The sequence below is a fragment of the Perca fluviatilis genome, chromosome 9 (genome assembly GCF_010015445.1).
Source record: "Perca fluviatilis chromosome 9, GENO_Pfluv_1.0, whole genome shotgun sequence".
NCBI classification, from domain to species: Eukaryota; Metazoa; Chordata; class Actinopteri; order Perciformes; family Percidae; genus Perca; species Perca fluviatilis.
In genome coordinates, this window is record NC_053120.1 from 37,560,223 (window position 1) to 37,577,031 (window position 16,809).

A 16,809-nucleotide genomic window follows, 5' to 3' on the forward strand; every position below is an offset into this window, starting at 1 on the left:
TTTCCCTAGGCTGCAGTTACCTCTTTAATCCCAGTACACCCCGCTACGACATTGAGTGCCAGTAACAATGCAAACCTGGGGCAAGAAAGAACACATTCGTATGTAGTGACGTGTTGGACTGTTAGACCGCCTTTGTTGTAAGTTAATTGCTGCTTTAAACGCCTTTTGTCTGTCCACACATTTGCTGACGGATGGTGTCTGAGTCGGATACATGGAAGTCTTTTTGAAGAATATGTAGGTGTGTGTGTGTGTGTGTGTGACCATGTCTGCAAGGCGGCGGTCCAGAGAATCAAGTTAACCCCAACAGGAAGCGTTCAGTCTGTCCTACCTGGCCCTTCCTATCAGACGTAGTGACCTACTTTTCAACATGTGCAGGAATAAAAGGTCAAGAGGACCGAATCCAGCAGGAAGCAGCTGTCGGCAGAGAAAGCTGGGCCTTCGAGGTTCAGTGTCACGGTGGCGAGGAGTTGGGTAGTAGGGCATTAGGCGTTAAAGGAGGACGGGGGGCAAGAGGATGCTATCACAACACACGAGGACATGCTGCACTTACTCAGGGTCTCAAAGAATGAAGCGGCGTCTGTGCGCTCAGCATACTTGTGAAGAAGCAGAAAGTCATCTTCTATCCCTTCACACACACAACCCACCTGTCAAAATTTGTAATTGTATGTACCACACCGCCAGTTAACACTTACAAAGTTGTTTTAAAAAAACATATGCACATATAGAAAGACAAATTTAAGCATGTCTTGGAAAATTTGTCTGTGTATTTAGAGTTACATTCTCTGACCTACATTGGCGTAAATGCATTTACTGATGTGTTGTTTCGGCCGCAAAGATATTCATAGTTGGTTTCATGTGCGTGCAAAGAAATTCAGTTTTATCCTTTGACATACAGGAGGGAAGTGGGGGGGGGGGGCGTCTAGTGAGTAATGTAGTGGTGTTTTTTTTTTTTTTTTAAACATTTACAGTTCCTGCAAGTTGGTGAACTCATTTCCTGTGTGATTCAGCTTCTTTATGTGTCAGGCTTGACAATTTATTAGTGATTAAGGACACACCACTATTAGACACACACACACACACACACACACCTACATACACACAAACCCATACATACATGTCTTTCAAGGTCCTGCTGTTTTTTTTCCTTCATGTAATAGAAGCCTAACTGCTGAGTCTGCATCTCTCAACACAGAAGGCTTGCGTGTGTGTGTGTGTTGTGTGTTGTGCGTGAGTCACACTCAGGAAGTGGTGAGGTCGTGATATGCCTTCCACCCCGGCAGGTTCAGGGGCGATAGGTTGGAGGTCGGTTGACGCGGCAAACACGACTTGCTCTTGATTGGACGCTGAGCATCCTGATGGGGAAACAAAAAAAATGTTTTCCATGATGGCTCGGGGCAGTCCCGAGATATGACTCATCGCATATCTCTCTCTCCACTCCCCTAATTATATCATAATATACTGTACCATATAATGATTCACTGAAGACACTGTGTGAGCTACTGACTGTACCGACACACAAAGAGCCCTTTTACAGCTCTGAAAGCAGCTGTGTGTTATGGAAATATCTATATACGTGTGATGTCATCTATCAGTCAGAGGTCACCAGTGAAGGCCATTCTATGGTCAGTATATGTCAAGCTGTAACGAAAGAGAAGGTCTTTGTGTTGAGCCCACCGCTCAGAATGAGACAGCCTTTGTTATATACGTAGATCGCCGACTGTATGTCGACCGACCACTAGAATGTTTTCCCCGTACCGTACCGCACCGCATTTTCTTCAATGAGAGTTATCCATATTGTTTTCCCAAGAGGAGCTGGTGCGTAGTAATAGTGCGTTCCATTTGTACTCTTGAGTCAGGAAAACCCGCCCCCCTGAAGTCGGATTTCCAAGTTGGGAAGTCGGGAGCATCTTACATTACCCCGACCTCGAAATCCAACATGGCTGCTCCGTGCATCAACAGGAGTGAAAGCTGTAGTTATTTACAGTTTATTTGCACATCCGTCTTATTTGTGTATCGTTAAATCCGTATTAAACACAGTCCAGTCCAACTTCTATCTGTGGACGTGTTGTTACGCTGTTTGTATGCACAAAAAAACGGCCTAATGCGTCGTTATGAACTGTTAATGCTAACAGTGGCTAACCTGGATAGAGCTAACCCCACTGCGAAATCCTTGTTTTAATGGAACGTGGTCAACTCGGGTGTGACGTCATTCCCAGCTCCAGCTTCCGAGTTCCAAGGTAAATGGAACACACGATAAGCTCTCTTTCTCAGAGTTTAGCGGTCATTGGCAGCCCCCCCCCCCTCTCCTCGCCTGCCTGGCCCTTGACTGGCAGCACGGAAGGAAACGCTGCTGCGCCTCTGTGTGTGTGTGTGTGTGTGTTGTGTGTGTTGTTGTGTGTTGTGTGTGTGTGTGTGTGTGTGTGTGTGTGTGTGTGTGTGTGTGTGTGTGTGTGTGTGTGTGTGTGTGTGTGTGTGTGTGAAGCTGAAGCCGCAGTTGCTCATGACTTACCCCCAGACCCTTATAACGGTAATCCACTCTTAACAGTGGACAGTAGTTTCCATGGTCCTACTTCCAGGCCACTTCCTGCCTATTTTCCTGTTTGACATATGATGTCATCAGGATCTCAGGAAGTGCTTTCTTTTCTGCTTCTTTTTTTTTCTTTCTTTCTTTCTTTCTTTCTTTCTTTCTTTCTTTCTTTCTCTCACATCATCCATTGGCCACCAGTGGCTGCCAGGCTGACCTCAGAGTTGATGTAAAAGATGAATTCACCACGGGCATCGTTTTAATAAAAAGGATTAGCTCGGGTTCACTGCATTTGATTGTCAGTTTAATGTGAGCTATACTAAGATCATTTCCTTGAGCCACATTACTCAGCGTTGCCAGTTTTGGATTGTACCAAAGTGTGGCGGAGGGAGGGGATGGGAAGTTTGTCATCATGGCATCATGAAGTAATGCAACATTACCTTTTTACGCGTCACGCCAGCCACCCAGCTCCCCTGCAGACACAAGAACACCTAGGTGCATATTTACATTGGCCCTGTTCAGACCTGCCGTGTTGTATCCAGACTGTCATAGGGTGATTATTTGGTAACTTTGCCTCGGGAGATGTCTGGCATAGGCAAATCAACTGAAAGGGATTTAACATGCTCTATGCAAATTACAATGATAACTCGACTGTCCCCCAATGTGGTTCATTTGCATTCATACTGAACTACAAAACAGGACACACGCATCCAAACAACCATCCCGACATTTGGTTTGAGCCATCATATCCCATCTTTATTTACAGGAAACAATGTGTCTTCCTGTCTTTCCGCTGATTCATCATGTCTTCTCTGTTTGCTGTCTATCTCCTCACCTTGCTCTCCCTCGTTGTGTCCTCCAGGTGTTCTACGTGTCCGACCTGTTCAAGCCCAGGGTGAAGCCAGCCACGCCCCCGCCCTCCCCCATCAAGAAGGAGCTGCTCCCTTCGTCCGACATCATCGAGAGGAACAACCACCACAACATGGTGTGAGAGAAGGCCGCGACGTCGTCCCTGTGCCCGAGGAGCCAATCGCAGCGCTGCTCGCCTCCCATCGGACAGTAGAATGTAGCGACGAGAGACTGTAGCTGCGTCTCAAATGGCACCCTCCTCCCTTTTGCAATGCCGAGCAGGGGCGCTCACTCCATGGACTAGGGTGTCCGATTTGAGATTTTGCACAGCAGAGTCCACTCTCAATATCCAGACTTATTATTTACCATTATGTTAACTACTAATCAACATTTGAGCCCATCGTTTTTTGAGCACAAACCGATAAGAATTGGAAGACTAAACGACAAAATGATTTAAGAAATTGATGACTTTGACAGGCAGAGCTAAAGGGTGTGGAGGTCTGATGGAAGTGTTGACAAGAAGTGAAAACACTTGTGAACAAAAATGAATGAATGAAGAAAAAAAAAGAAAAGACAAACCCCCTTGCCTGAGAGAGGGATTTCCAGTGATGCTTCCTCTCCGAACTCTCTGTGGCCTTGGAACACCGTAGGACAACAACTTCCTTAGCTACGGGAAGGATATTACTGCAATAACTAGCAGCATAGAAATATTAACAGTATAGAAAAATATAACTGATAGCACTGTTTTGTTTTTTTTAAGTTCATTGTCCATTATCACCACTTGCTGCCTGAGACGTCTAACTGAAAGAAAACTTGATGAAGCTGACACCTGTGAGACAGAAGTATTGACTCACAGAAGCCAACCAAGCCTGTGGCGGTGGCTTCACAGGACGCCATGCGCCAGGCAGGATAAAGTTAGCATAGCATGGCTTCAATAACAAAAACCCCGTTAACCAGGAGGCCATTGTAAGGATCGCGTACTGATCTTTTCAACAGGTTTTAGAGCAGTCCTTTGGCTGTCTTTGTTCTTAACTGATAAGCAAGACGTCAGTATCCCAATAAGCTGTGTTTAGCAGTAGGAAGTGAAGCCCTCCAGCATGTACCTCTGTCTCCAGATCAGCATGTCAAGCTTTTTGTAGTGGACTCTCAGAGTGGCCCAAACCCGGGATGTTGCATTTTTCGAGGGTTAGATGTAGTAAAAGGGGGGATATTTCCTTGTGGAAGAAGGGAGGCAGATCTCCCAGCAGCTGTATAAGCGGCGTGGCTGTGCCATGCCACTTCCTGGTGTTGGTTGGCCATCTGTTTTGGCTTCCTAAACGGGAAGGGGGCGGGTGGACGGAGTGGAGGGGTGCGGGCTGTCACCGTGGAAAGAGGGTGATGAATTACAGCTAAGCTGGCACATTATTTTTGGGGATGATTTGGGCTCTTTCCGCTGGCAGGGAGGGGCTCTCACCCACCCAATCCCTCATTGGCAATGGATGTGTGTGTGTGTGTGTGTGTGTGTGTGTGTGTGTGTGTGTGTGTGTGTGTGTGTGTGTGTGTGTGTGTGTGTGTGTGTGTGTGTGTGTGTGTGTGTGTGTGTGTGTGTGTGTGTGTGTGTGTGTGTGTGCGTGTGTCCTGTACACTCCTGTGCTTGTGGGTACACTTGTACATCTTGTGAGTGTGAATGTGTGTGTACATATGTATGAGCGCTGTGAAAAGGAACCCCCTCTTGATAAACTCAGTGTGTGTCAAATGAGACACACTGTCAGCTGTGCCAAGTGTGTGTGTGTGTGTCTGTGTGTCTATGTGTGTGTGTGTGTGTGTGTGTGCCACTGTGTGTCAGATAGCGACAGAGCAGGTGAGCGTTACGAAAACTGTGGATCTAATATTTTTATTCTCAGCTAAGAAGCATTTTTAACCTTGTATGTGTATAGCCTGTCCCGTATAATCACTAACAGTTGTACAGTACAGAAGCCCTTTTTTATTTACAGCCGACTCAGATATCCTTTAACAACACACTCCGCCATGTTGCACATCTTTCTCATCGTATAGTCCGTCCTATCATTTCACCAAGCCGTTTTCACTCTTTTTATAAATATATAAATAATGTATAGATCACTAAAGTTACTCTGTAAGATACTGTTTCTTAACATGTTTAGATATATCCACTATGATTACAGACCTGTGTTCTTTACAAAATGCTGCTTAAAAAGCATCGAATGATTTTTGTATCTAGATAACTATTGTAGATTGTTATAGTTACGTTTGTAATATGCATTCAAAAAAAAGTACACCCACAATTGTATTAAAATTCAATATTAATATTTTTGTATTGTCTCGTTTTTTTTGTACAAAGACATAGTTGCAATGCTGTTTTTTTTCTGCTAAATGTACTTAGCTCTAATACATGTGCTTTTAAATAAAAAGCTCATTATGAACACAACTTTGGCTTGTCTTTACTGTTGATCCTGCACTTGGACTACTACTAAGTTCTGAAGATGTTTGCTTTGTTTGGCTCGATGGATTTTGTTGTAAATGTTTGCTCCTGAAAATGATCCCTTTACTGTGTGTGTGTGTGTGTGTGTGTGTGTGTGTGTGTGTGTGTGTGTGTGTGTGTGTGTGTGTGTGTGTGTGTGTGTGTGTGTGTGTGTGTGTGTGTGTGTGTGTGTGTGTGTGTGTGTGTGTGTGTGTTGGCTTAACTATATTCGTGGGGTCCAAAAATTGTGAGTCCAGTATACTTGTGGGGTCCCGACAGCTTTGTGGGGCCAAAATGCTGGATCCCACAAGTTTAAAGGGCTGTTTGAGGGTTTAGACTTGGTTTTAGGGTTAGAATTAGGTTATGGTTAGGGTGAGGGTAAGGGTTAAAGTTAAGCATTTAGTTGTGATGGTTAAGGTTAAGATAAGGGGCTAGGGAATGCATTATGTAAATGACGGGTCCCCACAAAGATAGTGCCACAAGTGTGTGTGTGTGTGTGAGATCATGGTTTGCGATTATGACCCAAACAAGAACGGTCATTTTCTCCACCACAGTGTGTTTTAACCAAGGAGAAAAAAGCCAGAATTCCACTTTCTGTGTCGGCTCCCTGTCAGAAACACAATGTTTAATCCAAACGCTACACTGTATTCATGCAAAGCACACCATTGCAACTGCATGTCCACATCACAATATTCTGTATTTTACATTATACACATACATTTTAAACCTGCAAACTCAAAACATCTACAATTCTAAGCATATCTGTAGCATGATCAAGAAGGAACTGAAGTCTTTTTTTTGAGTAGTTTTCATGCAAGCGTGACATTAAGAAGAAGAAAAAGAAAGAAAAGAATTCAAAAAGAAAGAAAGTCTCAGACAAGAGCCGTGAAGCAGTGAACAACAATGATTAAAAAGGCGATCACTTGACTGATGTTATCATTATAGTGGCAAGCGTGTTTCCCATAGCGTCCTGTAAAGTGCGGTCTTTTATTGACAGTGACAGTACAGCTGGTCTGAGGTCAGTTGTGAAAAAAAACAGACGGCACCAAACTGAGATTTACGGTGCCTGTGAACAGCTGGTAGGCCTGGGGTCAGCCATGCGTGGCTGTAATAGCCGAGGGCCTGCTGCTGAGGCAGAGAGAGGCCCATGTTGTGGTCTTGTTTGGCAGCGGCGGAGCCGAGCAGAGCTGGCACGGGGCCGCCACAGCCAGGCCAAGGCATTATTACATAGTACTGTACCTCTCTGAGTGTGCTGGGTGGGTGACATATACTGCACAGAGCATCCACTCGGCCTGTTTACTCTCATTTATTGCTTTACGCAATCAAGCTGATGTTTGTCATTTTCATCTTAGAGTCCAAACTTTAAAAAAAAATAATAAATCAAATGCTAATTCATTTTGGCATGTGGAAACCCTGTAGCTCCTATGTTGGTGCTGTTGACATTTTAACAAAAGTTGTATGGATTACGTCCTCCTCTGTGGGCTGAGAAATTCCTCCACCCGTGGTCTTATAAAACCCCTTTTGGACAAACCCCAAAATGCACAAGGTCACGTTAAATACATGGCTGTTCTACCTCAGTTTACATTTTGGAGATACGCAGATCTCACCACACACATGACACAAATGACACAAAGAATAATGCAAATATTAGGATATGCAACATAATTGGGTAATACAGGTAATCAAATGACATATTTGATACACTTGAATGTAAATAAAGTGCCATTTGACAGCTGGTAAGTGTCTGCTGCAAGTTAACCCCGTTCTGCTCGTATGGACTTTGTTAGAGATTCCAGTATAATTGCTGTGGAGTACTTTTTCCTTTTCTGAGAAGAAGCCCGACAGATTGATAACATATGTGTCCACATGCCATATACCGAATGACTGAAGGACACGGTTGAATATGACACTCTGAAACCATAAGGTATGTCGCAAGCAAGAACGCAGCAGTTAGAATTGGCCAGTGGGAAAGGAAAGAGTCATTTTAGTTCATATTTAACCCAACACAGTAGCTCAGAATCAGCGTGTGTAAAAGTGGTTAGAGTGGCTCTCAGCTGACTAACAGACTTCTCTTCTTGCCATGTACAGTACGTAGTGGTTGCAGTCAAAAAGCCCAGAGTGAAATGGTCCACTGGCACACATGATATAAAAAGCATCACGGCATAACAAGAGTGCTACTGTAGGTGGCTCTGGTTTGGCTTGGAAGTTGCGAGCGTGTGTGTTAGTGAGAGAGACAGAGATGGAGTTGCTGGGGTTGTGGTGAGGGTGGCACCTCCAGGAGAGCCGCCTGGAGGCCTGGAGCTCTGAGGGCCTTTTCTCTGCAGCACAGTCCAGAGAGCAGAGAGGCAGCTGGGCCACGAGACGCACGCAGGCTGGCCAGAGGAGAGCCATAGGAGAGCTAGAGGAGAGCAGTCTGGGCAGGGCTCTGCATTTCCTTAACAGTTAACTGGTTACAGTATGTTAGTGTCTGTTTTGCTGGGTTTTAACACACATAAGACATATAGGTAGATATAATATGATCCACCCACAGGACAAAGAGAGGACAAAAAAAGAAACTAGTGTGCATGAAAAAGAAGGAGAAAGAAAAACTTTTGTATTTTATTATGGACAGAATTGACCGAAACATGGAGATAGATGGATGAAATGAATGATAAAGAACAGCAACAGCTTCCTCTACCACCCGCATACCCTGCATTAATTGTGTCAGATAGCATTCACAGAGGGAATAACGTCAACAAAACCCGACACATTAGGAAAACTGAGCAGCTTTAAATACATGAAAAGAAGACTGATTTTTGAAGTATTAACCCAATTTTTGGTCAATCCACTGTATTAAAAGCATATCAGTGATTAAAATAAGGACACGATGGGGTGTTGGATGCTGCTGTCAGTCAATAGGCACATGTGTAAAAGCAGGAAGAGGATTAATACTTAGGATTAATGTTTTTATGATGATGATCCAGCATGAGAACACTATGTCTTTGTCTCAGCTATATAGGGAATGATTTTGGAGCTATTTGACATGAATGAAACCACAAATCCAAATCCAGGGAACATAAAAAGGGAGTTTAATATCAGCCTCATGTTAAATTCGACAGACAGGAAGACTGGATTAACCTAATTCTTCTGTTCCGATTTGAAGGGGTTCATATTTCTGTGTGGAACAAACAGGTAGGTGTAGCAACCGCAACGAGGAAATATTAAGTTTGAAGAATTTTGTTCAGACTGAGATATCTCAACAACTATTGGATAGATTGCCGTGAAATTTGGGTCAGGCATCCATGGTGCCCAGTTGACGAACCCCAGTGACTTTGGTGATCCTCTGTCTTTTCCCTTTAGTGCCACCATGAGGTTCACAATTGTGCGTTTAACTAATGGATTGCCCTAAGACTTGGCACACACATTCAGACCTTTAGAGTTTGCAGTTTGAGCGCCTTGTTTCTGAAATGTCACTACTGCATGAATATAAAAATGAATTGCCAACTTCACACATAACAACACTATCCTTATGTGACATAGTGTCTGTGCATGGGGTGGCCGACTGGAAAAAGAGGGAGAGGAGAGCGAAGGATAGAAAGTGAATACATTTCGCAGATGTCGGCTGCGCGTGGGGGGCAACAGGTGATTATGTCATCTTCACATAAATGGCCTCTGTGTCCACCCACTCTCTTGCCTTTATGTTTCTCTCATGTCCACACTTTTCTCCAACGTGCATTGAAAAGCCTCATTTACCAACTTGTGGTTTCTTAAGGATTTAGCTTTATTCACTAATACCACGCATTACCCCCCCATCAGTCCTCTCATGGCCCATATGGAGGAGTGAACAGGTCAGGAAAGGAGCACAGGGATTTGGTTGCTCTGAACCTTTTTACTAGACGTGATTTTTACAGATGCAAAAAAGTTTTATTGGTGGTTATTATTACAAAACATTTTTTTGGTACTGACCAAACATTGTGGTTAATACAACAGCATCAATGTGAAAAACCAAACGACATCTTGACCTTTTTGAATGCACACACTCACCCCCACACACCCCCCCACACACACACACAAACCCATTCACCATCTCCACTGATGCAGTCAGACAGGCTAAACGAATGCAGAGTGAAGATTTCTACCGGTGTCTAGTTCCTTTAGAGCAGACGATGTTCGGGAGAGACGGAGAAGAAAGGGGACAGAGGATGAAGGGGGTGGGGGGGGCAGTGACCGATGAGGAGGAAATGGGATTAGACGACTGCGACACGGGCCCTCTGTGATCCTTTAAATGTACAAAATGGAGTCAGGCATGCATCTCTTTCCCTGCTCCTTCTGTGCCTTCTTTTCTCTCCAAGGTTGCCAAAGGGAATTCTGTCATACAGCCAAAGTTGCTTAAACCGCTGTGGATCACCTGCTCACGCAACACTGCACTCAAACCCACAGACACATATTGCTCCCATATGCGCACACACAAACACAATTTCTCCAGCAGTGCAGAACCGCTCAGTGATTATTGGAGAGTCAGAATTCAGCTCAGTCCCTCTGGCTGCAATCCAGAGGCTGCTGCCTGATTTACTGGTCATCTACGAGGGTCTGTAGAGCGTTTGCGTATCTGTTGTGTCATCCTGCAGGGAGCCAACTGTGAGCTCAGCACTCAGGGACTGTGCATCAGCCTCGCTGACAACGAGCTGAATACCTGCTCCAGACATTTGGCCCATCCATCGTACTCGTAAAGATGTGAGGTTCGCTCTGAGGAATTTACTGGAATATGTGCGTATTCAGGTTGAAAGCTGTAATTTGACCATATACAGTAAAGCAGGAATTATAGATTGTGAAGCGCATGATTCACTTCGGGTATCCGCTTTGTCTTTCTCTGTGGGAGACAGAGGGAAACAGGGGAGAGTGCAGAGTGTGTAAGGTTTAATAAGGTCAGTCATGGGACTAGGTCAAAACAAGTTAGGAAATGTTGTGATAAACTCCCAAAGCCCATCCATCATCAGCTAAAAACTGGTCCAAATTGATGGATATGCATATACAGCATATGTGCATGTATTTCTATTTGTCTAGCCTTCCTGTGTGTCTCCATTGTGGCCTAACTAAACACTCATCCTCAAAGAGAATGTGGAAATATTTTCATGATGAATCTCCCAACACATGTGACTGGAACTTAGTCTAATCTGCACCACATTTCTCAACAAAAAAACTCTTAATGTCTCTGACCTATTTAGTATTTCATGTAAATGCACATGCACACTGCAGCTCAGAGTTGTGTTAGCTGTCAGACTGAATAATTCCAGGACTGCGGGGGTCTACGAGGAACCAGTGACACTGCGATTTGTCACAACTGACAGCTCAGAGACATCAAGAGAAGAATAGATAGATAGCTAGACAGACAGACAGACAGACAGATAGATGATAGATAGACAGACAGATAGAGGTGTGACGGGCTCAGTTTGTTGGACTATTGCATGTGCATGTTTTACATTTTTTGCTGTGCTTTTAATTGTGTGGTATTTTATCGGTGTGTCGTGTTTTTTCCAACAGCCCCTGAACTAAACACAAACTCACTCCAGCAGTAATCGGCAATCAGCAACAAGCAGCAGGTGTGCGAAGACCTGGGACTTTAAAAGTAGGAGGAAACAGAAGGAGAAGACACCGAGTGGATTCGGCGTGAAGCAGAAGAAGAGACGCGGGGTGAAACGACGGACCTGGGGAGCAGGTCGCGCCCGATGGCGTAGACGCCGAAGCCAGCAGCACATCTTTTGACCGCTAATTGAAACGGCGGTTGGGTGAGTCAGTTTAACACAGCACAAGCCCTTTTAGGAAAGATATACACTCATCCAGGCCAGCTTAGGTCTCACGCTAAACACAACACACATGAGACGAGACAATATCATTAATGTTACCAGCTAGGTTAGCCTTTAGTAGCCGTGTTCCTTTGTTCTACGAGCCCAGGTTAGCTTATCTTTTGTAACCGTACCTATGGGCGCACCGCGATGTAGTTGCAGGGGAAGAGGGGGAGAAAGGGCCGGCAGTAGGCTACATCTTGGTGGCAAGTGACCACAGACGGAGCGGTGCTTCCCAGTCTCAGTGTCAACCTCGTCCTCCCCACACGCCAGCGAAGAGAAAGAAACGGGAAAACAACAGACATGAGCAGCAGAGCAGCAGGCGCTGAAAAGGAGCAAGAGGCCACCACCGAGGATTCACCGGAACCTGAAGCACAGCAGCTTGTGTCCGTTCGGCGTGAAGACTCCGGCCTGGGTGGGTAGCAGGGACGCTATCGCCTCAGCAAAGTGTGAGTAGGCTAGTGAAGGAGTTGAGCGGCGGGCACTGGGAGGCTGGCTGCAGGGCCAGGCAAGTGTGAAAAGTAAGGGGCATTGGTGTGTGTGGCTGGAGACTGGCGTGTGTGTTTGCGCTCCCTAGGCGAGGGTCGTGATGGCCGATCTGTGACGAGCTGGGGAAGTAGACCGTGGCGGTGAAGGGAAGGAGCGCCGTCGGCCAGAGAAGGGGAAGCCACGTGGAACACCAGAGGGGTGTAGTCACGATTCACCCCTCTTTCAGGTAAGTACCCTCTCTGCATTTTCCCCTTTATCGTTTTTAAAGGATCCCTCTTTTAAATTGAACATTTTTAGCCTGTATGTTTTACCCTTGGTGTGTCCTATTATTTAAGTGACGCTCCCCTAGTTATTTTAACCCTTGTCGCCACTCAGACGTTTCTCTGTTTGGTTTCCAATGAAGGAAAGGATACAGCAACTGTCGCGTTGAAGATGATGTCATAGCAGTGCCAAGCTGCATTTCTATCATCTCAGAATCACGGCTATACTGAGGCGGTACTTATGCATTGGTGATGGCGCGGTGGATATGACACATGCCTTTGGTGTGGGAGACCTGGGTTCGAGTCCCACTACGATACATCAACCAATGTGTCCTTGAGCAAGACGCTTAACCCCCCCCTAGTTGCTCCAGAGGCGTGTGACTTCTGACATACAGTACAGGCCAAAAGTTTGGACACACCTTCTCATTCAAAGTGTTTCTTTATTTTAATGACTATTTACATTGTAGATTCTCACTGAAGGCATCTAAACTATGAATGAACACATATGGAATTATGTACTTAACAAAAAAGTGTGAAATAACTGAAAACATGTCTTATATTTTAGATTCTTCAAAGTAGCCACCCTTTGCTTTTTTTGATAACTCTGCAAACCCTTGGTGTTCTCTCAATGAGCTTCATGAGGTAGTCACCTGAAATGGTTTTACCTTCACAGGTGTGCTTTTCAGGGTTAATTAGTGGAATTTTTTCCCTTATTAATAAAAAAGGAAGGAAACGCATTGAATGAGAAGGTGTGTCCAAACTTTTGGCCTGTACTGTATATATAGCAATTGTAAGTCACTTTGGATAAAAATATGACATGTAATATAATGAAAAGAGAAAAGTACTAGCAACACAAAAGTTAGTTGAGCAGAGCTGTACCATACACTGGAAACACGGCATCAGTCGGGACATGCTGATGTTTACCATGTTCGTCATTTTTATGTTAGCATGCTAACATTTACTAATTAGCGCTATACACAAAGTACAGCTGAGGCTGATGAGAATGCTTTGCAAGTATGTGGTCATAAACCAAAGTATTAGATTAATTTAAATTTTGACCAGATGGCGGTGCTAAACGAAAAAGTTCTCTGGGGACCATGAATGTGTGTACCAAATTTTGCAGTAATCCATCCAATAGATGTCAAGATGATTCAACAAAAAACTAAAATGTGTAAACCTCATGGCAAAGCTTAATAAAAAGTCAGGGATCACCGAAATTGTGGTCACACGGAATAAGCAAAGGCCTTCATGGTAGATTTCACGCTTGTCTCTGCTTGGCCAACAGTCAACTCCATGTTTTGCTTGTTGGTGCTCCCAAGCAGCCCATCGCCACACTCTCTTTGTGTGCGCGTCTGTCTCCAATGTATGACCCATTGATAAAACTATGTTAACCACAACTCGCACATCTGAGTTACAGGAATGGACTCCTGGGTTTGAATCCCACCACAAATGTTTTATCTCTGACTCCTCACAGGACACTTCTGTTCCCCTCTGATGTGTGCAGATGCTCCACATAGTGAAAGGAAGTGAGTCAAACATGAATTGAAAAGACAGAGAACACTTTCACTACACATCCACCCCCCTACGGAAGACTTTCGCTGAGCACGGCTAAAAGAAAATGCGGAGGTGTGGCACAGCGCTGTAAACCGTCCGCAGCCAGATGCTTGTTTGTTGTCTTTCCGAGGCCTGGAGAGCAACAAGATAATGTCTCCTTTGAGAGTGAACAATAATGGTCAATGAATGTTTTATGGCCTCTCTGAGAGACAATGTCAATGATGTCTTTATTGCCTTCACATGTTGAAGAGCCTGATTCCTAGATGAGAACCAAAGTCTGCGTGCTCTGACAATATAAATGCTGACACACGCGGACGCTTTGGGGAAACAATTATGTTTTTATAATGAAGCATGTTTTCTTAGTGCTATAGCTTTGTCCTCTGCTGTGTTCAACTATTAATATTTAAGAGGCAACATGTATTTTATAACATCATTACTGTCAAAATATGATAAACAAATGAGGCCATACTTACTCCAAATACTATACTTAGTTCAAGTGGTTTTCCAAAGTAAGACCAGCCCTTTTCTTTCTGTCACAAACAGGATGTTGCTAATTGTTTTGTTGTTTGTGCTGGAACAATAGCATGTCTCCTCTTCTCTCTTTCATTCTTCAGCTCTCCCCCTTCTCTCTCTCTCTCTCTCTCTCTCTCTCTCTCTCTCTCTCTCTCTCTCTCTCTCTCTCTCTCTCTCTCTCTCTCTCTCTCTCTCTCTCTCTCTCTCTCTCTCTCTCTCTCTCTCTCTCTCTCTCTTTCTCTGCGTATGGTGTTATGGTTTCAGAAGTAGTTAGGCCATACCTAGCCTATATCGACGACGATTCATTCATGGGATTGCTCCGGAAAGATCCGCCGGATGTCCTAATTTTGGACCGGATGTCCGTCACCGTCCGCTTCTTTGTGTTGGCGTTCTAACCTCCGGTGGATTTGTGAGGACTATGGTTAACTGCTCCTCAGATCTCTGCAGGGTAAATCCAGACAGCTAGCTAGACTATCTGTCCAATCTGAGTTTTCTTTTGCGCGACTAAAACTACTTTTGAACGTACACATGTTCCACCAAAACAAGTTCCTTTTGCAGAGCCGCCGTACCTGCGTCCAGAGCTTAGCGCCGCCCAAGACGATTGTGATTGGTTTAAAGAAATGCCAATAAAGCAGAACACGGATTGCAGTGTGGACCAGCCAGACCTTCCTCCGCAGCACTGTGGAGGAAGGTCTGGCAATGCAAGACTATGCCATACCTGGCCACTAAGCACACTGAGGTGTGCAGATCTCCGGCCTGCACAGCTGCTCCCTTTTTGCTCAGCAGCACTTTGTCATCTGACAGGAAGCTGCAGCATTGGCCAATCAATGATACGCAAACACATATTCAGACTTCACTTTAACTTGACCGCTGTTTTTCTACCGTTAACCTCGTGATCTCTGTGAGAAAAGCTAAGGTGCCACTGTGACAACTTTCTAGAGTTTCCAAAATCCTGTCTGTGAGTTTTAGGAATGGCAGTGCAGCATTTTGATCTGTCACTCAATCCAGTAGCACAAAATAAATGCAATTAGGAGAAGTAGATGCTATGTCTTTTTTTTTTCTACAGAGACGTGACAAAATGTATTCAGTCAAAAAGTTCTAACTTCTTGATGCGAACATGCTGAACATACCGAATAAATCCCACTATTTGTTCATACTGGTCTGTAATACAATTACTCACCATTTCACTAAACATCTGTTTTTCTCACCACAGACGTATGCCTTTAAGTACGTGTTTTAAATGTGAGAGGATTCATGTTTTCCCGTGATATTATCTTATCCTTATCTTAGGTTGACATTTAATACCGTTCAGAAAGTACCGGTACATTGAGAAAAATTCCGTTAGGTTATCACCCAGACAATCTCTTTTACGGGAACGCCAACAGTCAAGACTACTCTGCATTATGTTCTCCCTGGAAGACACACTCATCCACTGTCTTGTTCCATGGAAAAAAAAAGTCCCCTAAACTCCAGAGGTGAAGCCAGCCGTCCCATCTGCAGCATGACCGTTCTACCAGACTGAGGACTCACTCGAATGCACATCAGTGCCCTTATATGCCTGCTGCTGTCTTGTTTACAAGGGAGTGATAGAGGACTCCGAAGGAAAAGAGAGAGAAAGGAGAGATGGTGTAGAGGAAGGAAAGAGAGGTTAAAAAATAAAAGGTGGAAAACGAGGTAAACTGTCGGGAGATGTGGTATAAGATCTTCAAAGGGTCTAAAGTTTCGTGTTGTGGAACTTCAACGTTATTAAAGCTGGGAAATGTGCAGATTTACGAGGTGTGGCAGATCTCTCGCCCTCGTTCTGCCCCTCTCTCCTCTGGGAAAGACGTGGATAGCCTTCAAGACTTAGAGCAGGGCACTCGGGGGTTACACACCACTATTTCCCTCCTCCCCTTCATCTACCTTCAGCCCCGCTGCTTAAACTCCTCTTCCTCTTGCCTCCCACTTCTCGTCATCCCGACATCTGGTTTCAATCTCAGCTGAGATTACAGATGTAAGCGCAGCATCAACAACAATCCCCCCCCCACCCCCCCCTCTCAACCCTCTGTCTATTCGTTAAGTTGTGCTGCTCATTTCCAGGCAATCCCGAATGACTGATTTGGTTTAGCAAGAAGGGGAAATGGGGATTACATTTTTTTATTAAACTATAACTCATAAGGAAGGTAACCTCTTATACTGTAGGTATCCCAGCTGAGCATGAAGGAAAGTTAGAGAAATAGAGTAAAAATACCGGGGTGATAAACAGCAGGACACTGACCATGGCCTCGAGGGGTGAAAGGTCAGAGGTCAGGATACAGGAGTTGTAGGTCAGAGGTTAACGGGTAGCACACAAGTGGATGA

The 16,809-nt window shown here is 44.7% G+C and overlaps 1 protein-coding gene and 1 long non-coding RNA gene across 5 annotated transcripts in view; both read left to right on the top strand.

The window, feature by feature from the left end:
• The window catches only part of plpp3 (phospholipid phosphatase 3), a 33,399-nt gene extending 27,720 nt beyond the window's left edge, over positions 1–5,679 (top strand). The window contains exon 7 of one of the 2 annotated variants that reach the window (XM_039812191.1): positions 3,387–3,525. In XM_039812191.1, coding sequence (XP_039668125.1) covers positions 3,387–3,515 — 129 coding nt within the window. In that variant the 3' untranslated portion in view covers positions 3,516–3,525. Of the gene's footprint in view, positions 1–3,386 lie in introns of both variants that reach the window. The other variant, XM_039812190.1, reaches the window with a different exon arrangement.
• A 3,182-nt stretch (positions 5,680–8,861) lies between these two features.
• Positions 8,862–14,597, top strand: LOC120566005. Of its 3 annotated transcripts, XR_005640319.1 has the most exons (5): positions 10,334–10,577; positions 11,352–11,596; positions 11,810–12,102; positions 12,231–12,368; positions 13,877–14,597. It is a non-coding gene; the product is annotated as an uncharacterized LOC120566005 (long non-coding RNA). The 3 variants fall into 3 exon arrangements; XR_005640318.1 differs by lacking the exon at positions 10,334–10,577 and adding an exon at positions 8,862–9,002 and having other exon boundaries at positions 11,810–12,368; XR_005640317.1 differs by having other exon boundaries at positions 10,330–10,577; positions 11,810–12,368.
• The last annotated feature ends 2,212 nt before the right edge of the window (positions 14,598–16,809 follow it).